The following is a 22,783-nucleotide window of genomic DNA, read 5'->3' as shown; positions in this document are numbered from 1 at the left end:
GCCTTTAGCATTACTATTGATGGTGAATTGCCTATATTTAATTAATTTTTCATTTGTTTTCACGACATTACGATTTATGTCGTATCTATAATAATAAAATGCGACTTTCAAGAAGTAACAAAAACAATACAATGCAGTACAAAGCAGGCTATAATTTATTTGGTTGATAGATCACTTTGTATCTGTTCCTCTTCTGTCTCTTAAGGCCGCAATAGGGAATAAACACAAGGCAAAGTGGGTTAACTAACCGAGATATCGCCGAATCTTACATACAACCTAACTCAAAAACATGTTTTAAATTACAAACTCCTCGGCTTTGTAATCTGTTATCTGTTGCTTGCGGAGATATACCTTTACATCAAATAAGCCGTAGCTACTAAATAAACAAATTAAAAAAAATAAAATAAAAAAAATAAAAAAAAGGGTCCCCCCATCCCCCAATCTCAACACCGTTCAAACACTCTATATAAACCTGGCAAATCAGCAATTTGTATAATATCTCGTGTCAAATTCTTTGGTGCCAAAAATTGTTTCTTCAATTCAGGTAGTAAAACATTTTCCAATTGATTCTCCATCTCCATCCTTTTCTCTTGCCCATCTTCTTCGTCAGCTTCATTAAATGGTTCAGGTAAATACAATAATGCAATTTGTCTCATTATTCCTTGCAAACACTGTTTTTCATCTTGATAATTAATCTTAGTACCCAATCTATATATAAAATATGGTAGCTTCTTATAATCTGGTTCAATTTTCAACATGATTAATGGAATTTTGCATAAATTATCTTGTTCATCTATTACAAGTTGAAAATACTCTTCAAACATCTCCCTCATTGAAACCAAGGAGGAAATGACATTCTCAACGGGGACTAGATCGTCATTGATCTCGTATAACGGTTCAAGCAACTGCCTTAATGGAATAGGCTCGTCAAATTCAATTTCTCCATAATTGCAAAACTCTTGTAAACAAACTTGATAGAAAAATTCCAACAACACTGCCGCATAATCACATATAAATAACTTTACATCATACTGAAAACAGCATAATCTCTTCAAAGGATCAACTATTCCTACAAACACTGCATGACTAAAGACGTTTGTAAGAGGTTTGTCTATGAATTGAGCTAATTCATTTTTGAGATTGATTATTGATTCAAGATTAACTTGAACTTGGGTTCGATTGCTGTTAAGTTTATATGTGGAATCGGATTCTTGGGTAGAGAGACATGTATCATCTATAGTGGCTTGATATTGATTAGTAGACTCTTGTTGTTGTTGCTGCTTCAAATCTGGATAACTAGTATTGGATTCCACCTGCTGCAATAAAAATGGATTGATCTTGGACTGACTTGCATCAACTCTAACTAATTTATTCTCCTGTCTATATTTCTTCAAGGGCTGTGTACTCTGACTCTGACTTTGACTTTGACTTTGACTTTGGTTATCACCAAACAGAAGCCTCTCTTCTTCCAAATCATTACTCCTCTTTGTTACTATAGTTTGTGCTTTAAATTCTCTCGAAGTATCCACACTAGACAAAGCTCGATGAGTTCTTGCCACAATCAAGTCAATTATGGCATCCTCATTCAAAAACCCAACTTCTCTCTTTGTGGGATGAACATTAACGTCCAAGTTCTCAGGTTTAATCTCCAAACTTATGTAAAAAAATGGATAACTTCCTCTTGGAAGGAAAGATTGAAAAACACCATTTATAGCTCTTCGCAAAGGATCACATGAAACTAATCGATGGTTGATAAAGATTATTGGCGGTATTCGTTTTTTATTATTGTAATTTGCATTGGTAATTGCGCTTGTAACTCGTAGTAGCCCCAATTCTTCTACTTTATATGCCATATTGCCACCATCTTCCTCCTCACTGGGCTTGAAATCTATAGTCAACAACTCATTAGCTATGCCGGATCCATAAACGTTTCGGATCCTTTCTTTCAACAAAGTGTTTGCCCGTGTGTTCAACTGATGCAATGGATCTCCATACTTCTTGCAGCTAAATCCAACATGCCCCGAGTGTATAGCATATCGACCCACAATATCCAAAATCTTGGCAAACTCATCACTTTTCGATTTCAATCCTTTGAGTCGCGAAGGGAGGTTGTAGAATAAATCCTCAACAATTACTTGAGTACCATCTTTTCCTGCAATTGCTTTTGGTTCATAGTTCTCCTTACTCAGTTTAAAGCTAGGATTACATAGTTTGCCATTCATGTAGTACGCCTTATATGCCAACTTGGACTCCCTTCTTTTAGTTATAACCGATAATCGCGATATATGTGATATACTGCTCAATGCTTCACCTCTGAATCCATAAGTGGCAATCAGCTCTAAATCCTCAAATTTTGTCAATTTTGAAGTTGCAAACCTTTCACATAGTAGCGGCAAATCCTCCTTTGCAATACCATGCCCATTATCGGTTATTTGAAGTAGTTTTAGCCCACCTTCACGCACCATAATTTCAATGCTAGTAGCTTTTGCATCTATCGAGTTCTCCAACATTTCCTTTAATGCATTAGCTGGCTGAATAATAATCTCTCCTGCTGCAATTTTGTTTATCACAGATTCATCTAGCTTTCTGATTCTCCCTCCAGTATCTTCAATAACAGCTATGGGATCACTCATCTGGCAAACTTCGCTAACAAAGAAGTAATTCACTTGTATTGCAATCAATCAAACCCGGCTCTTCAATAATTACTGAAAAAAAAAAAACAAACAAAAACGCGTATTACTTGAGCGGCTAACAAAAACTTTTCAATTTGCAAGAGTTAAAAACCATTCAAGAGTGTAAAACTGGCAGCTATATAAGTTCTATATTGTCACCCTCCCCAGGTTGTTGCTATTTGAAATGGTAAATCAGTCACAGGTACAGTCACAGATGCATTCACGGCAGCGTTCGCTGTCTCTGTCGCGATCGCTGTCACTTTCACGGTCGCATGTACCAAAGCATACGAGAACCACTAAACAAGAGCATTTTGAAGCTTATAACAAATTGCGACAGCGTATGAAGAATCAGCTTAAGGAGGCAGCTAAGGGGCAAGGTATACATATTTCATTAAACAATATTGACGAGTTAACTAGATTATACTCAGTAATTGAACGAGACCAAGTTCGAGATACTAAAGTACATCTTGAAGATTCCGAAGTGTTAAAAGAAGCTTCTGGATTTGCTGCTTTGAATGCAAGAAACCTACGGTTTGGTGAAAATGATGTAGCGTTGAATGAAAACGATGTTATAAGAAAAATTAAACAATATGCCGTTACTGATGATTCAATGTTAGTCAATACAGAGAATGATCATATTGAGGGAGAAGAGGAAGACGAAGAAGACGAGGAGGAGGAGGAAGACGCGGAGGAGGAGGTAATAACAGATGAATACTCGTTCAATAAAATAAACTGGTTGAAATTGGGAGTGTTATATCACCAAATTAGTAAAAAACCAATTCTGGTTGATTTCTTATATGGTCCTTTAGCTAGTGAGCGAAGAAAAGCGGCTTCGCGTACACGTATAGTGGATGATTCAAAAAGCGGTACCTTAACAACAGCAAAAGCTGTACAAGCAAAAGATATTCAAGAAGATGAAGAGAAAAACACTGCGTATATGATTAGAATGATTTATGAAATATACCTCAGTAAAGATCGAGGTGGTGAAGTAAATTTTTACACTTTTTTCATTGACCCAAAGTCATTTGCCCAATCGGTGGAGAACTTGTTTTATACGAGTTTCTTGGTTAAGGATGGCAGGTTAAAATTGTTTACGGGTAGAAACGGATATCCATATGTTGCAAGAGTAAGTCAAAAGGAAATACAAGAAAACAAATTGGATAGCAGTAATGCGATTTCCTCGCATCATATCGCTACTTTTAACTATGATGTTTGGGAATATATGATTAAAAAATTCAAAATTAAAGAGTCATTTTTGGGTCATCGTGATGAACTTGAGGATTGTATACCCGAGGAGGACTATATAGAGGAAGAAGTGGAAGAAATGGAAGAAGTGGAAGAAGAGGAAGAAGAGGAAGAAGAATAAGTGGTTCACCTCTATGTGTCTTCTATGTATTGTATTTACAAACTTTATTAAATTCATCGTCATTAACGTGAACCCAAGAATCTACACTTAGTAGCTCATTCAAGGGCCATTTTCTAATTGGAGTAAAACTCAAATCTGTCTTAAGTCTCAATGTTTCGAAAATCTCTATTCCTGCCAACCCAATCATTACAGCATTATCCGTACATAAAGAAAGATCTGGAAAATGAAAGTTAAGTGGTTTATCACCAATTTCTTTATACTTCAAATTGCTGAATAATTTTTCTCTTAGTCGTTTGTTTGCAGCTACTCCTCCTGAACAAATAAAATCTTCTACTCCAACAAATTTACCATCGCTCCACCGACTCAATCCGTGTTTCGTGAATGCTAAATTGATCCTATCGACGATATGGTCAAATATAAATTCCTGTATTGTATATGCCACCATTCTTTTTGTTTTTTCATCAAATTCATCGCTTTTTTTCACCATTCGAAATCGCTCTTTATAACCCTGAATCGTGCTTAAAAACTGGGCAAATGCAAACTGTAATGTACCTATACCATTCTTTGGCGATTGAAAGGGGAGATTCACTCTAAAATTGTATTCATTGGCTATCCTCGTGTTGAAGTTCAAGTTTTGAAACTCTTGTTTCTCCTCAGGGGATATCTCATCAATGTATTTTTCCAATTCTCGTCCCAACATGTTCCCATAGAGACCCAACTCGCGAGCACACTTATCTAGCGAATCACCAACGGCAATATCACTTACATTTATGATTATTTCATGTTCCGAGACAGATTTCAGGAGTACAAGCATGGTATGACCTCCACTGCACAAAAGGCTTAGAAACGGGTATTTAGGTGGCGGCGACGGTGACGCCAGCTGCGATTTTGATTTTGGCAAGAAGGAGGTTAACAAATGACCCAACATATGATGTACCCCAACTAACGGAACGTTCCATGCAACGCTTAACCCCTTAGCAAACTCTGTTGAGCTACTCAACGAACCAGCCATACCTGGACCTCGAGTTACACAGATCAAATCGGGTGGTGATTGCGCCGAGATGTTATTCTTGCGACAAAACTCAATACATAGATTGGCAATAGTAGACATATGGTAATTATATGCGACTGTAGGCATTATTCCTCCTACATCAGCCGAATAAAGCGTTTTTTTAACTTGATCTATTACTTTTGGTGGTTTATCAAGTTGATCCTTTTCCAATATTGCCAAACACGAATCATCACACGATGACTCTATTGCCAAAACTCGATAACATCTAGTAAATTCAAATTGTCTCACGCTTCCTTTTAGTCGTTTGCTAAATCTCGCGCATCTTGCAAATAAAGGTATCATATCATATCCAAGTAAAAGATTTCAACCTTGAAAAAAAACTATCGAGAAATTGCAAACAAACAAAAAAAAAAAAGAAAAAAAAAGTTAAACAGAAATCTGAAAAATTTATAAACCCCATTGTTGAACCGATATGAACTTGGTTAAAGTAAAAGGTTTTATACCTCAATCAAATGTATCCATACACTTTACCGAAAAAACCTGGCTATATATACTTTTGAAAAAAAATAACTCCGCCAAAAACACTTGGTACAACTATACCAATGTACTCCTCATAACTAACAGTTTTGATACCCCCGTAATGATTTCCTTGCAAGGAGTATTGGCCAATCCATCTCTTGATATTCTCAATTGGTAGTTTTTGATTTTGTTGATTTTTTTTTCTTTTTTTTTTTTTCTTCTGGCTCTCAGTTTTTCATTTATTTCATTCTTCAAGTATACATCTCTATATTTCGAGCTTGAGAGACGATCAATTTTCAAGGCATTGGCTACGTAGTGTATAGTGCGTTTTTGGACAAGCCAATTTTACGAACAAAGAATTTTTTTCACGCCGTTTTTACACGGGTTAATTATAAAATTTTTGGAGTTAAGTTCATCTGGGAACTGTTTACATTCATTATATATTTGATATATTCATATAAACATCCACGCAACTGCCATTTATCACACACAACGACGATTTAGGTCCTATCCCCACCCCCTTCCCGCGCGCGCCCCGCACACCTTCTTTTCATATATTCTTCTTCCCTTATATGCATATTCCCTACAATAGTAGGTTCACCTAAGAAAGTCTTCGCATGATATGTCACAAGTGTTCACATCCTCGACAATACCTCTAACATTTGTGCCGCATGACAAATATCCACAGCACAAGAAGCTACAGTCGCCTGATAACAATGACAACGACAAAAATGCAGATATCGAAGAGGGTGCTCCCATATGGCAATGTATGATTGCAGGAGGATTTGGCGGGGTAGTTGGAGACAGCGCTATGCATTCATTAGACACAGTGAAAACCAGGCAACAAGGATTCCCGCATAATCTCAAGTACAAACGCATGATACTGGCGTACGCAACTATACTCAAGGAAGAGGGGTTATTTCGAGGTCTATACGGTGGATATACCCCTGCGGTTTTGGGCTCATTCCCATCCACAGCGGCGTTTTTCGGTACATATGAATATACGAAAAGGAAAATGATTTACAATTGGAATATGAATGAGACAATTGCCTATTTAATAGCGGGCACTTTGGGAGATTTGGCGTCAAGTGTGTTTTATGTTCCTTCAGAAGTGCTTAAAACTCGGCTACAATTGCAGGGAAGGTACAACAATCCATATACTACCGAGTGTGGATATAATTACCGGGGATTAGCAGACGCAATAAAAAGCATTTACCGAACCGACGGACTAAAGACATTTGTCTTTGGTTACAAAGAAACGTTGTTTCGAGATTTACCATTTAGCGCATTACAATTGTCATTTTACGAAAAGTTTCGTCAATTGGCCATATATTATAATCACAACTCTGATGATTTGCCTGTCGGGGTTGAACTATTGACCGGTGCCGCGGCAGGAGGCTTGGCAGGTATACTAACTACACCCTTAGACGTCATCAAAACTCGTATACAAACTGCAACAAATACATCAGACTTGCATAGTCCAATATCGAAGCATAAAGTAATTACAAATCCATTCATAAGATCTTTTAACAACAATGCTACGCTAAGAGCATTATACTCGATTTACAAGTGTGAAGGTATACTAGGTGCATTTTCTGGGGTGGGGCCTAGATTTATATGGACCGGGATTCAAAGCTCAATAATGTTGTTACTATACCAAACGTCCTTGAAACAATTGGAGATTTATTTTGGGAGTGATAGAGATCAAAACTTGGAGGCTTAGAGAATTGTAAATAGAGATATTTTAATAGACACATCAAGAATATTTACTAAACTTTCTTTTGAAGAAGAAGCTCTATATGAAACAAGTATTGGTCCCTTTCTATTTATTTTTTTTTTTTTTTTTATTTATTTATCTTTGTGTGTATTTCTTACTCGCTTCTATAGATGTGAGCTGAACTAGCTTGGTTGGTGGGGAACACGAGAGTTTCCGCAATAACAGTGTTTTCTCTTCTGGTTAAGATAAACGCTGCAATCTCAGCAATATCGACTGCATTTAATGGCTCCCCGCCCTTGTATGTATCTGCCTCCTTTTGTTGGTCATTTCTAAATCTTGTCATACTGAAGTTTGTCCTAACCATTCCCGGCTCCAAGAGACTGCAGCGGACTTTAGTAGATATCAATTCCTTTGAAAGACTTTGAAAAAATGACCTAACACTAGCCTTTGTTGCACAGTAAATTGATCCTCCAGGGTATCCATCACGAGAAGCAATTGAACCAAGCCCAAGAATAAACCCAGTATTGCGTTCTTTCATCCTTGGCAAAACTGCTTGAGTCATTGTGATAAGACCAAGGACGTTTGTTTGGAACATAGTTTCTATATCAGTAGGATTTATCTCACCGACTTCATCCCTCCCCAACGCAAGACCGGCGTTATTGACCAAAATATCTATATCTGCATACTCCTTAGGTAATTGGTTAACGAATGGCACAATCGAGTTTACATCTGAAACGTCCAATTTTTTAGCCAACACCTCAATTCCTTCGTACTTCTTCTCTAAACTTTGTTTCAATTTCTCAAGTTTATCTAAGCTTCTTGCCGTGAGAATTAATTTGATATTGGAATTCACAGCAGCCAATTCCTCAGCAATTGCAAAACCGATTCCCGATGAAGCACCAGTAATGAGGACGACTTTATTCTGTAACCTTTCTGCCGCTGCCTTACCGTATGACATGTTCTTAATGTATGACGATATGATGATGAAGAACAGGAAAAGAAAAAGACTATTATTTTAAGAGCAAATGGGCCCTTTTTTCTGTCCAAGTAGAAAAAGTGGTTGCGCCCTTTTCTAGAGATAGCGCAAAGTATAGTCCAAATTACTACCCACAAATCACATCACCGAAAAACTTTCAAACTTCAATTTCGTACATTAGAGATAGTTTATACACATGCAAAAACCCTCTCTAGTAGAAGGTGGTTGGAGCGTGAGCTTGGAACAATTTCTGTTGCTTTTGTACTCTGTGTGGCAATGGGAATTTCAAGTCCTTGGTCAAAAATTGTTTAACATATTGTCTCTTTACGTCATCGGATTTTTGTAATTCAACAACCTTCAAAATGTGGATGTTTCTAAATCTAGCTCTGTGTCTAGCAGCCAAATCTTGGTACATGGTTTCAACAGCACCAACTCTAGTGACATCTCTATACTCTTTGTACATGTTGTGAATACCTGATCTTGATTCGTATCTGATCCAAATACCAAAAGTCTTGACCTTGGTTGGTTTAGCCTCGCTGATGACATTCACTGAGACAATTTCACCTAAAGTCTTTTTAACCTTGTGTAATTTTTGTAAGAAATACCAGTATCTTGATTTTGCAACAACAGTATTTGGGGCAAAGATTCTCATACGGAACAATTTAGGTTCCGGTGCTGACTCGGTAGGTAAACGGCGACCGATCACTTGATATTCATTTAATCTCGACATCTCTAATCAAAAAAAATAGAAAAAGGGGGTAAAATTGTTAGTACTTTGAAAATGGTGAAAGAAAAAGCGGAGCTCCGAAACTATGAAAACATGGGTTGTATCACTAGGTACTCCAAAAATGAAATAACATTGTCAAGCTCAACCGCATCTCCAATCATGGGTTTTTTTGTACATACTCTTTGGTGTTATTGAATACGCCCTTCTCAAACTACTCTACGGTAGAAATTTTTTTTTTTTTCAAATTTGTTTTTGAAAGTGGAAAATTGCAAAATGGCACTGAATGTAGGTGATTATGTAATCAAAACGCAGTAATGTGTAAATGTATTACATAAGTCCAATAGAAAAAATAATTTTTCAAAATAAAGGCTACAAGGCATCGCTTCGTGAGGGAGGAAAAAAGTACACAATTTACGTATCACGTGTACTTAGGGTTTAAGCCCTAATCGCTGAGTCAATCAATGAAGTGAAATGAGTGCAATGAGAGTGCGATGAGTGCGATGAGTGCGATGAGTCTGCCCCGAAACTAACGTATATACGTTTTTTTGTTGTTGTTTTTTCCCTCTTGCTGGCTTATCAGGAAAAAACATACAGCTAAATATTATGAAGACAATAGTCAAACTAATATGAAGTTACGTTACAAGGCTTATATCTATTTCCTATTTACCTATTTTATGTTTCTTTTCATTCTTGTTATTTGCATTTTTGACCCTATTGACTCTTGCCAAATCACCACACTCTGTACTTAAAAGCCAATCCCATACTCTAAAAGAACTTGCGTAGTTACCTATGAAATAGTGATGGTGGTCATCGTGGTGTTCTGCTCCAGCCCAAAGTGGGAAAAACTTATTTAAACTCCATGGGAAATCGTAGCCTGAATGCGAATCAACAGCTTGGAATAATCTCAAAACGATCCAAAGCGTAATTGTGAACAAATGAATAGATGGTAGCGAAGCGTATTTAGTAGCCAAAAATGCATATAAAATTGGGAAACCAACTGTTCCTACTCCCAAAGCCATAACTTCGGCAGGATGAGCATACTCGGCAGCTAATCCAAAAGGTGCAGCATATTTGTGGTGAATCTTGTGGATGTTCTTGTAAAACCATCCATAATGGAAAAGTCTATGAAATGAATAATGCCATAAATCCTCACAAATGAAAAAAAATACAATTTGAGCAAATTGTATTTTCCAGCTGGGAAAGGGAACACCATAGGTTATTTTCAACTGCGAGCAAATAGGATGGAATAACCAAATTGGCAAAGCCTCTACAAGAAAATGGGATTTCAATACCGCTTTAAAACATTCCCATTGTTGCTGGTTTGTAGGAATTTTATTTGGTTGAATCTTATACTTGTTGAAATAAGGAATCTGGTCAATAATAAACCAAGGTAAGCATCTACCAAAATACATAAATTCATGCACTAAAAAGAATAAAAGGCCCGTAGCCAAAACATCGTTCCCCCAATAAATATACCAGCTAGCCCAAAGCTCTTCCACCTTATTCAGAGCTATCGTGCTGAATAGAGCAGATCCAGTAGTCGAAGTGACATTCGTTGACATCGTTACGCTTTGAATGTAGTAATCTCCTTGTGCCAAAAGGAAGGAAGGGCCCTTCCAATTGGTATTTATATCTTCTATGTAACTCTAAATGGAAAGTGAGCTAAAAAAAAATACTTGCATACCACTTAATCGTATGCTTCGTTTACCTCGTATACAAATCAAATGATCTTTCGCACCCTACATTGTGTTTGGCCACCCATCCTTTTAAAAAAAAAAAAAAAAAAAAAAATAAGTACACTAATTGCTTACTATAACTATTAATACTATGTATATTATTCTGTATACGACAGGATATGGACCATGTATACATGCATGGTTTGTTGTACAAGAGACATCTAATTAATTAAATGTAATTTTTTATTCTACTCTTTCTTTTGGTAATATGTCAACGAGTAGACTTCCGTCAACGCTCGGTAAATTTAATCCATTATTTGCTTTGTAATGTTTTATGTTATCAAAAAATTTGTCAAATAAATATGCAGTGTCTTGAGGGCCCCCCTTAGCCTCGGGATGGAATTGAGTTGAAAATACAGGGTTGGTTTTGTGTATCATTCCCTCGTTACTCAAATCGTTCATATTGATAAAGAATTGCTGCCATTCGGTACCTATCGTGTTTGGATCAACAGCATATCCGTGGTTTTGTGACGTTATGTGGCATTTGCCAGAAATCACATCTAATGTTGGAATGTTATGGGCACGGTTACCGTATTTTAGCTTTATTGTTTTAGCTCCACTGGCTAACGCCAATAATTGGTGGCCCAAACAGATGCCAAAGATTGGTAATTCAGGGCACTTTTCCATAATTTTACTCAAATTGTCTACTGTTGTAGAACAATGTGTTGGATCTCCCGGACCGTTGGAAATGAAAATGCCATCAAATTTGTTTGCAATCTTATCAATTGGGTAATCATATGGGAAAACCGTTAAGGATGCACCTCTCTCAACTAAACAACGCAAAATATTCTCCTTAGCACCACAGTCCAAAACAGCAATATGTACGTTTTTGGAATATTCTTTGGGGCAAGCTACGTGGAAGGGTTGCTTTGTAGTAACTTTGTGAACCAAGTTGACTGCACCAGGGTCTTCAAATGCTGCATCCTCGTCAGCATCGTATTCCTCTCCAATCGTAATCTTACCTAAACTCGATCCGCGGTCTCTGAGATACGACACCAACTGCCGGGTATCAACACCTGTGATGGCAGCAACTCCATTTCTCTTACACCACTGTTGCAAGCTCTCCACTGCTGTCCAATGACTATATTCTAACGCCACGTCTCCAACCACAATACCAATACACTGTATCTTCGAACTTTCCATATATTTCAACAAATTGAACTCATCCTTTTCAGTCGATGACGGAACACCGTAATTCCCTATCAAAGGCTGTGTAAAACATAATATTTGACCTTTATATGATGGATCCGTCATACTTTCAGGATATCCCACTAATGACGTGGTAAATACGGCTTCTCCACTAACATTTCTGTTGGCTCCAAAGGAGTACCCACTGAAAACAGGTCCATTCTTAATCGTAAGTGTAGCTCTATCCAACTGCTTCTTATTATTGGTAAACGTCCTGGATGCTGTGGCTAAACATCTTTTGAACGTCTGAAACATGCTCGAAAATTAATCCAAGAGGAAACTGGATAGTAGGGTCGAAATGAAATAGGGTGGAATCGAATGGTGGGATATGGCAAGTAAATTTTTTCCCTCTTCCCTTCTGAAATTTTTTTTTCTTTTCTTCTTGATGGATTGCGCGCTTAATCTATATTGCCTAATTTAGATACATATTGAGTCATCGGTATTACTGAGGCTACTATCACTATCACTTACCGATTTCATCCAACCAATACAGGTACATCGACTTTCACCACGTTATGTGCAAGCTCGACTTGCTCGTTATGTGTGCCTTTGAATTTAACGGCAATCTGCAAACAATAAAGCCGCCCAACTAGACAGCTTTGAAAAGAAGGTAGAAGGTTTATATTCCTCTTATTGTCCACTATTAGTGGAACTCTAATTTTCTGGCTCCATCGAAACACTTTTTGTTGGTATACATCCCAATTATCGCTGACACTTGTTGGTTTGAAGTAGTTGTATATGATATCTTTCTTGACACCTAATTTCTGTGCAGATTTCAAGTACAGAAACGACTCTTTGGTCACGTCAATCGAATTGTTTCTAATGAAATCAATATAACGAGACACTTGGTCTTTTAAATATTGAAGATTGTCTTTTGTTGTTTCAGTAGGGTCACTAGAAGGTTTCCCGCCATTGTGGTTTTTATAAAAGAAGTCGTACCCCATTTCAAATGGTAAAGGGTACTCGGTAGAATACGACCATATGACAATGTTTACATCAATGGAAGATATTTGTGGCTTCGAATCTCCCTCAAAATTCAAAATAATATCAACATGCTTAAGCATGTTTCCATAATCTCTGTCATGCGTACTTCCAATGCTATCCATATTATACTTCATCAATAGCTTTGGGACTGAATATTGTACAACACCATTGGGGACTTTTACACTCATAGTCAGTTCTCCAATCTTGACTTGGGAAGACAATATCATTTGTTTCTTTTTGCCAAAGATCTCAATCGGCAGTATTGTGCTGACATATACTTCATGCTTCGCTTCTTCTTCCTTTCCCCTGTGTTTTGATACAGTTGGAAATAGTAATGGTGATGGTGATGGTGATGGTGATGGTAATGGTAATAGCGATGATGATGATGATGATGATGATGGTACTGGTGGCAGCGTCGGTGATTGCATACTGTGCACCAGATTTTTCAACTTCAAATCCTCTAAACTCACTTCACCTGAAAAATGCTGATCAATAAATCTGTCAATCTTTTGATTCTCTTCATTTATAACTCTCCAAGTGCTATTTAGTCGAAACTGATCAAGAAACTTCTCACCTATATTATTTTCCAGGTAATTTCCCACATTGTGAAGCTCGCAATACTCAAGCTGCTCGGTTATCTGCGGTATAAACCGGAGGAAATATTGTGCATGCTTGGAAAGAACGTAATCTTGATGCTTAGCATGATTAAGTTCTTCGTGCGAAACTGCATCTTTGGAGTTGACTTTATCTATGATTTTCGCTTCAATCGCATATGAAATACTCAAATCATCAAATCCATAGTCCCTGGTAACAACCGGTGTACCTCTCAAATTCAATGATCCGTATCCTAGTGCCTTGTTCAACACTATTCCTTCACTCCTATTACCAAAAGAAGTCTTGTCCACCCCCATTGATGGCGGAGGAAGCAAATGTGGCAATATAGAGTCTTGACACACATTGTCGAGTAATCTGTGTGGAAACTTAAAAGTGAAAAACTTCTTATATCGTTGCTGAGGCTGCAAAACCCTACTATCGGGCAATCCAATTTCACAGCCATCATTTCTGTCCTTTGAAAAAGGTTCATATTCAATACCAGCACTGCTGGGTAAATAACCGTAACTATAACTGGCACTCAAATCATACATTTTCAAAAACTTCTTCATCAAAATCTTGCTATATTTGCGGTTCGATGAGTTTGGCTTGCGCTCAAGCAGTTTAACGGTACCTTCTAATGAGACGGTGAATAATCCAAATTTAACTGGGACATTAGCAGTATTTTTAACAATTACATACCCATTCACATGGTCCCCACTTGTATATTCTTTTAATTTGGTTTCCAAATCGTTTTCAGCATTTGGTTGCGGTATTCCCTTGGTAACGTATATTTGTATATCAATGTGCGGATTAGTAGCTTTTTGTAAGCGGTCAATATTGTCCAATGGCGAGTCTCCAGAAGTGTCGTATGTCACCGCTACATTGTCGTTGTGTGCTGCTGTGGCACCGGCACCCTCGGATGTGCTTATTGTTGGCGACAATCCTACATCATTATTAAAGAAAGCATTTAAACTTTGAAGACGGTCTCGCTGTAGCTCTATATCGTGTTCGAGTCTTCGAGATACTTCGGCTAAATTTCGATCTATTGATTGCTGTGGAAAAATCCTCGGCGAAGCAGGTATACTAGGTCTGCTATGTGTTGTATCTCCATATTCCGGTGGACTCGTAGACAAGTCTTCTTGGAATTGTTGGTCATCTCGTTTCAAGATGCTCTGAAACATTTCAAAAGAAGGTAAGATATCAAAGTACTCGGTATGAGCATTACTCGATACCGATGAAAGCTTAGTCACAGGCTTGTTGCCTTTTGTATTTGACAACAAATCAATCTGTTGTTGTAACTCTCTCGAGGGCCTGTATGGTACATTTTTCTTCTTTTGCTTTCGACTACTATTAGATGCAAGTCTTGATGAACCACTACCAGATTCACCGCCAACAACCGAATTTTCGTATGAAGGTGGCTGCAACGAATCGGCACCTGAGTCAATTGAGCGATTTAACATTGATTTGGTATATCTTTAGCAGTAACCAAACCCATATGCATCCTTAAACCCTCTCAAAAGCAAATAGACTGATTCTACAATTTCGCAAAATTAACCTTTTTTTCTCTTCTTCTTCTTCTTCTTCTTCTTCTTCTTCTTCTTCGTTTCAGTTTGAAATTGCGCGAAAATAAAACTAAACATTTTATGCCGTCAATTTACAGCGCGGGCCCTTATACCAGCCACAACCGTTTTATTTCATGCCAAACATTTGACGTTTTACTGCATACACGTTTTACTGCATACACATACACATTTTATCGCACCCTGTTTTATCGCACCTGGTTTATCACACACCTATTTTATCGCACACCCGTTTTATTTTTTTTCTTTACTTTTGATTTCGTAAAAGCTAGCCTCAATTGGTGGCAAATTCATGGTCTTGGTACAACTGAATACAAGCTTCGAGCGATAACGACAAAAAAAAATAAGTAGACAAATAATCAAGAGAATATTAGGCACTGTACGCACACTACTTGAACAAAGATTCCTTTTTTTTAATAGTAAGAACCAAGCTCTTATATCTTCTTGCTTCAAAGCATCTGTTTCTCATAGAAGTCTTCTTTTTGAAATTACCCGGATAGATTGATGTTAACGATTGGAGTTCCATGTAAATAAAAATGGAAAATTGCAAAATTGCAATTTAAATTTATTTTTATTTTTATTTTTATTTTTATTTTCTCCTTCTTCTTCTTTGGGATGAAAAATTGATATTGATAAACTCAAGATCTAGCAATGAGCTACGACTTGAAACAAGATCTCGTCTTGTTCAAAAATTATGTGGGGTTGATCCCAGAAATCGTACCCGGTAAGTCATATCTATCTATTATAACGTATAATCAGAGCACATCACCAAATTGGCTAGTCAATTCTTTAATCGAAAACGCCTTGATCGGTACAGCATCGCTTATCAACCAAGAATTGAAACATGTTCATCACAAGAGTAATGTTGTACTAATTAGTTTTTTGCACAATGAAAACTTTTATATCAAAAACTGCAGAAAGAATGGACTAGACTTGACCCAAATCTCAAGCTTCACATTTGTCGACTATTTCACACATTTGTTTCAACAAAAGATAAAAGATCCTAATAATGCATCAGAGGATGTAAAGGGGCTTTTCGATATAAAAGTCGAGCCCAACTCAGTAATTATCATTGATGCACCAGAGACTTTGCTATACTCAACCAATATCAGTAGTAATGACTTGTTATCTTGTCTACTCAAATTGAATAAAAAATGCTATCAAATGTACATTACTAGTTGCAAAAACTCGCCACAACTCGTTGATTACGCAGTTAACGAGATAATTAACCCTACTTACAAAATTACCGATTTTATCACAAAGCTACTATTCAGATCGCATTTGAATATAACGTTGGAACCTCTTGCTACTGGTAGAGCAAAGGACATTACAGGAAGCTTAGTGGTGAGTCGAGGTGTATTACCATACGACTCGTTGGTCGTGAATGAAAGAGAATACGCTTACAATATAACAAAAGACTCAAACGTGAAGATATTCTTCCGTTAACCTCGCTTTCTATGTAAGTTATATAAATCATCCAATGCAAATTCAATGGCACATCTTGTCCACAAAAGGGGGAAAAGAGGCCATACAGAACGCTCCCCTACCAAGACCCAGTATGGGATATTTTCCATAGTACGATGTACGTCAAAAACTCTGCCAAAATCTTTGACCAAATATCTTACCTCTGGAACAATGGTAACTTCTCTAATAGATGCCAAGTACTGCAATGCAGTTGGCTTTTCGTCTATAAAAAATCTCTTCATCACCTCGTTGAGTAATCCTAGTTTGTTTAAAACAACTAATCGATGTTGTATTTCCATACCAAGAATAGTTTTGAATCGCTTCATAAAATTAAAGCCAGTGTCTTTGGTGTAGTACTCAATGTCTCGTTTTGTCATTTCTTTGCCCTTGTCGTATGCCTTCTTCTTCTTGTCATACTTTACCTTACCATAGGAGGTATGATAGTGTTTCAAGTCATTACTAATCAAGGGCGCAAGATATGGCCTTGCCAAACTAATCACAAAGTGGTTGACATTGAACAACTCGGTTAACTTTGTATATGGAGATTGGTGTTGAATATTGGTTGACAAGTTTTTTTTAAAGTATGAAGTTTGATAAGTAACATCCTGTGGTTTAAGGAACTTGACTTCAATATCTGGAGTTTGTAAAACTATTTCGTTATTGAAATCTTTAACGTATAACGCAATGTCATCAGATAAGACACCTGTTCCTATTGATGCATAAATTGCTGTCCATATAATCACATTGGGGGCTGTGATATAATTAAGCAAAGAAGGGACACACCTGTTTGTTGGATGCACCACAATGTTCAAGATTTTCCGAGTTTTCATATAAGCCTCTTCAAAAGTCAAGTCACCGATGGTATCACGCACAAATTTCAAAAACAACAAGATATCCTGACTGTACCCCTTCTTCACCACATTCTCAATTATGTTTCCGTACCTCTCGTCTATCTCGTGGTTTAAGGCATCAATGTTTTTCATCAACTCCTCAATATTCACCAAAATCGGGATCAACTCATCATCAGTTAGTGTGCAAACCAAAGAGGCAACCGCAGCACCCACCGCACTTCCTGCAATTACGCGTGGTAAAAGCCTTTTGAAATATAGTGCTTTTACGACCCCCAAATGACACAATCCAAACAAAGAGCCACCTTGCAACAACAAGGCAGTACACCCAAAACTTTGTCTCGCATCATGGAAAAAATCCAACTTCAATTGCTTACTATTCATGACATAGTCATCGCCATTACTGCTACTGCTCAAGCTATCATTCAAAAAGTCCAAACAGTTCAACACCTCATTTATATATTCTTCAATCTTGAACTTTGTGCCCATATAAGACTTCAAATACAATCTCTTTTGAGCAATGCCTCCGAAATTGCGTATGAGACCTGATCTAAGTAATGACATAATTTGCTGCGAGTCCTGATTCTCGCGCGCTTCGCGAAGCAACCTCAACCTTTCATTGATGAGCACATAGTCATAATGTTTACTGATAAAGTTTTGTCTCCACAAATCCATATTTGTCAACTTATCAATTTCAAACGTTGTCAGCTTCCACTCAGTGTAATTGGACACATTCTTCAACTGCTTGATATGCTCCTTGAGAGGATCCTTCCTATTGTATATGTGGTACAAGTGCCTAACCCAGAAGAAACAAATATCGAAAAAGAAATCAAGCAAAGCCCAAACAAAACTCGGGGTATTATTGATGATAAATGTAAAAAGTGGTAGAGCACTCTTGTGCATGGCCGACTGAATCATGATAAAAGACCCAAACTTACCTTGAAAAAGAGCTCATAGGCAAACAAAATCAAGAAAACTTACATACAAACATATACATATGTTTACTGAAAAAGTGGAATTAGTAAAGTCCTGGTAGTCCTGGTAACGCTTGTGAAGAATCTATTGTCACAAGATTCATGAAAAAGAAAAAACGACAAAAGAAAGAAAAAAAACGACAATCAAACATAAAAGGGTAATTCATATAATACGAATAGTATTGTTCCAGTGATGTACTATCTTATCTTACTTATTTTACTTATCTCCCGAGATAAATTTCTTGCTACGACTAAATAATTTTTTCCCAAAATTGGATGCTGTGGATCCTGTACCCTCAACTTTATCCTTTACGACGAAAACTTTGCTTCTAAAAGAACCATGCCTTCTGAGATCGCTGTGAAGAGCATTCTGATAAGCTTGTGATGCAATTTTCCCAATATGGATATTGTTGAAATCTGAGCTCTGTTTCAATGTGTGGTTTAGCCATGTCTGTAGTCCCGTGTCGTAGTTTGCTTCTTTCGACAAGGCTGCTTCAAATGCAGCAATTCTATCAATTGGCTGCGAAATGGCAATAATGGCCTTCCAGTCAAATACAGGGTATTTGCCCGGTATAAAAGTATTCGCTGCAGCTGATTTATCCACTACATTAACTAGCGTCATTGAGCCACTTGAATTGGAAAAGCTTCTATGCTCCAGCTGTACTGGTGCCGCCAATGATGATGATGATGCTGCTGTTGCTGCTGCTGATGGATCCTCTACACTTTTATTAGGAGGAATAAGACTGGTATATTTTTGAGAAAAATCATCCTTAGAAGGCGCTGGCGTTAGTTTCTCCTCTTTGAATAGTGGTGTTGAGTAAGATTTGCAATCTAATATCGAGTCTTGTGTTATTGTGGACTTTAAGCGATCGCTAGACTGTGAATCGTGAAACTCGTCATTGTCGTCGTCGTCGCTAGCATTGAAATCCTCTTGTATACTAGGCATTGCCACGTCAATTGTTTCTGGTAATGAAGTTGTACTTGTATTCGAAACCACCACACTAAGCCCCGATGGAATTCCAACATTTGCAACTTTTTCTGAATCACTGGGTTGATAATTTACTGTAGATTCGTTGTCATTTCCACTAATAAATTGATTACGGAAACTTTCAGTGTTTGGTACCCAATTGTCAAAGTTAAAAGTGCCTTGAGAAATCCTTCTCGAACCTTTGTTTTCGTCTTTCTCGCCATCTCCCGGTTTTTGAGACCCTTTGTAGTCCATGGATAATTTTCCAGTGGACAACGAACCGGATGAAACAATCGATTGGATATCATTATTTGGTGGAGCAATTTCATCTTTTTTATTGCTACTTTGCGCTGTCTTCCTATCATCCTCGATGGACTCACCTTGATCTCCATAATCACTGACTATATTTGAGTAATACCCCAAATCATCATCTCTTGATTTCGGTGGTTTCCTTACAGACACTTTTCGTTTGGAGGATTCATTCAAGGGTAAAGCATGTGGTCTATACTGCGCAGCTGACACTGACAACGGCGCAAGCGGGCTTTCGATCTCCCCATTCACCCCATCGTAGCACAATTCTCCCGTCGTTTGAGTATCGAATGAGGTTCTAATATTTGACGGCAGAGGAATGGCGTTGTTCTCCTCATTAAACGATTCACCCGAAAGTTCATTGATTAGTGAGTCAATGTACGTGTTTATTGTTTTTGGTTGTGTCTTCGACAGCTCGTCAGCAGCATCCTCATCAGACGAGTCGGTTCCATTGTATCCCCAATTGTCATCATCAGTAGAGTCACTAGTATCCCCCAATTTTTTATCAATTGATAAAACTAATTTTTGGGGGTCATGTGGAAGCAGCTCATTGTTATCAGAATGTTCCATATGAGAAGAAACTTCCAGAGGTTTATCATTTACATTCATCTTTCGTAACGATAAATCCGTTGGCTCTTTTTGAATCGAGGATTCGGATTGGAAACTTGCTTCAGAAATGGTTTCTGTATATCCTGATCGGTTCGAAAATTCACTATAAGTTGGTGTAGGTGGGACCTGGAAATTGCGATGTTGCTGAGTTTGGTTTTGAGAAAAGTCCTCTTCTTCATAGACGTTAGTTGTATCTTGACTCGGTTTCTGCTGCTGCTTAGTTATCAGCTCCGCAATATACTCAACGGTTTTTTGTCCCCCATACTGTTGCGCAGACACACTTGAGTAGTAGCTGTTCTCTTCCTCTTTAGGTTCCACTGGGAAGGATTCTTCTGGCACAGCCTCTTTGTATCTTTGTGGTACATTCTCCAATGAAACCGAGTTGAGCTTGTTAGAATTCGCAAAGTTTTCATTCTGTTCGCTTCTCAAACTGGACGATGGAAGTTCGAATGGCTTACTTTGATTGCAACTGTTTACCTCCTTTTGTTCCTCTTCTTCTTCGTCATTATCACTGCTATCCGAACAAAGATCTCTGTTTCTGTTCTTTTTATCAATCGACAAGACTAATGTTTTCTGTGAGATGCTCGTACCGTCGTTAGCTACGCCGACATTGCCGACACCTTCCTCCAACGGTATTTGTGACGCCATACTATGTAAATTTTGCTGTTGAATAGGTGCATATCCATGTATAGCAGAGCTTTGATCCACATCACCACCACTATTATCCTCGTAGTCGTCATCAGTCCAGTCACCATACGTAGGTACACCTTTAACCCATCTCGTAGACTTGTGCCTCTCAACGTTATCTGTCATTATGATACCTCGTATGTGGATGTGCTACCTAGAGCATACAAATTACTACAAAATTAAATTAAGTTTAGTCGATTCGGGGTGTTTCTTTCATCTCTCGCGTTAATTCCTCTAATTTATTTTTCACGAGGGGGTTCCTGATCCATTTTGTATAAAGTATTTCAGATAAAAAGAAGAGAGATACACTATCGAGCAGAGCGAGATAGTGTTGTAATAGACTAGTTGGTGTTATTCCACTATCGAGCAGAGCGAGATAGTGTTGTAATAGGCTAGTTAGTACCGCTCTACTATCTCGCTTCGCTCGATAGTGTCGATTCAAGCTATTAGGTGTTACTCCACTATCTAGTTAGTGTCGATTCAAGTTATTAAGTGTTACTCCACTATCTCGCTTCGCTCGATAGTGTCGAAGTCGATAGTGTCGATAGTGTCGATTACAACTTGGACTCTGGGTCTTCATTTTGCATCTTGACAACGGAGGGATACAATTCACCCAAGAATCCACCAACTTGCCATAAACCTCCGTCAACAACGGTGATTGTTCCTGTGATATATGACGCAGCAGGAGAAAATAAGTAAACTGTAGAGTCAGCAACATCTGTAGTAGTACCTATTCTTCCAATAGGGACTTTCTGGTCCAATGGGACTTCAGTAGGTGGATTCAAGCGAGCACCACCTTCGGTATTTCCAATAAGTCCTGGAGCGATACAATTGAGACGTATTCCCACTGGACCCAATTCAACTGCAAGAGCATTCATCAAAGCGTCGACACCTGCTTTTGCCGCTCCAACGTGCGCCTGGAAGGGAATACCGTAATAGTGCAAGGTAGCACTAACAAAAATCACTGCACCTTTATTCTTTCTCAATTGCTCAAAGCAAGTTTTAACTGTGTTAAAGGAACCCAACAAGTCAATATCGATAACACTCTTGAAAGCGTTTGCCGACATGTGGTTAAAATCGGATAAAAAGTTACCGGCGGCGCCCGCAATCACATAATCGATTCTCCCTAATTCAGCAACTGTCTTGTCGACTGCTTCCTTCAAACTATGAACCTTGCGTACATCAATATTTCCCAAACCAAGAACCTTGGCTCCTGGTCTCAATTGGGCAATCTCTTTAGCTGCAGACTCGGTCTTCTCTATATTCCTTCCTATTATAGCTGCATCTGCACCCAACAAAACTAATGCTTCTGTCTGAACTCTACATATTGTTCCTGCACCACCAGTAACAAAAACAACTTTATCCTTAAACAAGTCTGGTTTCCATACGGAATCTTTCAAGTATGAAGAAGATAAAGTGTTTGGCATCGCAAAATAGAACAAGAAATGATAAGAAATGACCTGACAATAGAGAGGAAAGGAGAAAAGAAAAGAAAAACTTTTACAAGGGGTGTTTCTGTTAAAGTTTTTATCAACAATGTGAAAAAAAAATGTCAAAAATGTGGGGATAATTAGCAAAAATTTCACTTTCTTTTATCCCACGGACAAAGTTGGGGAAAAAAATAAAACCTCCTTGAAAACTTTTTTTGCATGAACTAAGGAAGAGTGAGATAAAAAGCAATAGAAAGAGAGAGACGGGGAGGCAGAAACAGGATGGGGGGGGGGGAGAGAGACTAAGAACTTAAACGAAAGTTGTTGCGGTTCATCAGTATCAAACTCATTTTTCAGCTTCACTAATAAAAATTATACATAAATAATGGTAATGTTAAAACTCGTATCTATATCAATCTTGGCT

General features: G+C 37.9%; 13 protein-coding genes across 13 annotated transcripts; 3 read left to right on the top strand and 10 right to left on the bottom strand. All coding sequences in view use genetic code 12, as the record gives it.

The window, feature by feature from the left end:
• Positions 1 to 443: 443 nt before the first annotated feature.
• On the bottom strand, positions 444 to 2,633 carry MLH1 (mismatch repair ATPase; the record flags this gene model as incomplete). The annotated part of the gene is made up of 1 exon (XM_049325174.1): positions 444 to 2,633. One exon carries the CDS (start codon positions 2,631 to 2,633, stop codon positions 444 to 446), a length of 2,190 nt encoding a protein of 729 aa, XP_049179129.1.
• Positions 2,634 to 2,886: 253 nt separating this feature from the next.
• On the top strand, positions 2,887 to 4,038 carry KGF56_003802 (Smc5-Smc6 complex subunit; the record flags this gene model as incomplete). Its single annotated transcript, XM_049325173.1, has 1 exon — positions 2,887 to 4,038. The coding sequence occupies one exon, from the start codon at positions 2,887 to 2,889 to the stop codon at positions 4,036 to 4,038; it is 1,152 nt and encodes a 383-aa protein (XP_049179128.1).
• A 22-nt stretch (positions 4,039 to 4,060) lies between these two features.
• On the bottom strand, positions 4,061 to 5,149 carry KGF56_003801 (putative N(6)-L-threonylcarbamoyladenine synthase; the record flags this gene model as incomplete). The annotated part of the gene is made up of 1 exon (XM_049325172.1): positions 4,061 to 5,149. The coding sequence occupies one exon, from the start codon at positions 5,147 to 5,149 to the stop codon at positions 4,061 to 4,063; it is 1,089 nt and encodes a 362-aa protein (XP_049179127.1).
• Positions 5,150 to 6,191: 1,042 nt separating this feature from the next.
• Positions 6,192 to 7,292, top strand: KGF56_003800 (uncharacterized protein; the record flags this gene model as incomplete). The annotated part of the gene is made up of 1 exon (XM_049325171.1): positions 6,192 to 7,292. The coding sequence occupies one exon, from the start codon at positions 6,192 to 6,194 to the stop codon at positions 7,290 to 7,292; it is 1,101 nt and encodes a 366-aa protein (XP_049179126.1).
• Positions 7,293 to 7,440: 148 nt separating this feature from the next.
• KGF56_003799 (oxidoreductase) lies at positions 7,441 to 8,244 on the bottom strand (the record flags this gene model as incomplete). Its single annotated transcript, XM_049325170.1, has 1 exon — positions 7,441 to 8,244. The coding sequence occupies one exon, from the start codon at positions 8,242 to 8,244 to the stop codon at positions 7,441 to 7,443; it is 804 nt and encodes a 267-aa protein (XP_049179125.1).
• Positions 8,245 to 8,473: 229 nt separating this feature from the next.
• RPL20B (60S ribosomal protein eL20) lies at positions 8,474 to 8,992 on the bottom strand (the record flags this gene model as incomplete). The annotated part of the gene is made up of 1 exon (XM_049325169.1): positions 8,474 to 8,992. One exon carries the CDS (start codon positions 8,990 to 8,992, stop codon positions 8,474 to 8,476), a length of 519 nt encoding a protein of 172 aa, XP_049179124.1.
• A 656-nt stretch (positions 8,993 to 9,648) lies between these two features.
• ERG251 (Erg251p) lies at positions 9,649 to 10,551 on the bottom strand (the record flags this gene model as incomplete). The annotated part of the gene is made up of 1 exon (XM_049325168.1): positions 9,649 to 10,551. The coding sequence occupies one exon, from the start codon at positions 10,549 to 10,551 to the stop codon at positions 9,649 to 9,651; it is 903 nt and encodes a 300-aa protein (XP_049179123.1).
• A 357-nt stretch (positions 10,552 to 10,908) lies between these two features.
• CPA1 (carbamoyl-phosphate synthase (glutamine-hydrolyzing)) lies at positions 10,909 to 12,168 on the bottom strand (the record flags this gene model as incomplete). Its single annotated transcript, XM_049325167.1, has 1 exon — positions 10,909 to 12,168. The coding sequence occupies one exon, from the start codon at positions 12,166 to 12,168 to the stop codon at positions 10,909 to 10,911; it is 1,260 nt and encodes a 419-aa protein (XP_049179122.1).
• A 221-nt stretch (positions 12,169 to 12,389) lies between these two features.
• On the bottom strand, positions 12,390 to 14,951 carry KGF56_003795 (ubiquitin-ubiquitin ligase; the record flags this gene model as incomplete). The annotated part of the gene is made up of 1 exon (XM_049325166.1): positions 12,390 to 14,951. The coding sequence occupies one exon, from the start codon at positions 14,949 to 14,951 to the stop codon at positions 12,390 to 12,392; it is 2,562 nt and encodes an 853-aa protein (XP_049179121.1).
• Positions 14,952 to 15,722: 771 nt separating this feature from the next.
• Positions 15,723 to 16,517, top strand: KGF56_003794 (Elongator subunit; the record flags this gene model as incomplete). Its single annotated transcript, XM_049325165.1, has 1 exon — positions 15,723 to 16,517. The coding sequence occupies one exon, from the start codon at positions 15,723 to 15,725 to the stop codon at positions 16,515 to 16,517; it is 795 nt and encodes a 264-aa protein (XP_049179120.1).
• A 42-nt stretch (positions 16,518 to 16,559) lies between these two features.
• Positions 16,560 to 18,380, bottom strand: KGF56_003793 (bifunctional triglyceride lipase/lysophosphatidylethanolamine acyltransferase; the record flags this gene model as incomplete). The annotated part of the gene is made up of 3 exons (XM_049325163.1): positions 16,560 to 16,571; positions 16,619 to 18,292; positions 18,369 to 18,380. 3 exons carry the CDS (start codon positions 18,378 to 18,380, stop codon positions 16,560 to 16,562), a joined length of 1,698 nt encoding a protein of 565 aa, XP_049179119.1.
• Positions 18,381 to 18,574: 194 nt separating this feature from the next.
• Positions 18,575 to 21,055, bottom strand: KGF56_003792 (uncharacterized protein; the record flags this gene model as incomplete). The annotated part of the gene is made up of 1 exon (XM_049325162.1): positions 18,575 to 21,055. One exon carries the CDS (start codon positions 21,053 to 21,055, stop codon positions 18,575 to 18,577), a length of 2,481 nt encoding a protein of 826 aa, XP_049179118.1.
• A 428-nt stretch (positions 21,056 to 21,483) lies between these two features.
• On the bottom strand, positions 21,484 to 22,356 carry SPS20 (Sps20p; the record flags this gene model as incomplete). Its single annotated transcript, XM_049325161.1, has 1 exon — positions 21,484 to 22,356. The coding sequence occupies one exon, from the start codon at positions 22,354 to 22,356 to the stop codon at positions 21,484 to 21,486; it is 873 nt and encodes a 290-aa protein (XP_049179117.1).
• Positions 22,357 to 22,783: the final 427 nt, after the last annotated feature.

The sequence above is a fragment of the Candida oxycetoniae genome, assembly GCF_023343755.2.
Source record: "Candida oxycetoniae strain CBS 10844 chromosome Unknown scaffold38, whole genome shotgun sequence".
NCBI lineage: Eukaryota > Fungi > Ascomycota > Pichiomycetes > Serinales > Debaryomycetaceae > Lodderomyces > Lodderomyces oxycetoniae.
The sequence above is the reverse complement of the archived record's forward strand: the minus strand, read 5'-3'. Positions and strand labels throughout refer to the sequence as shown.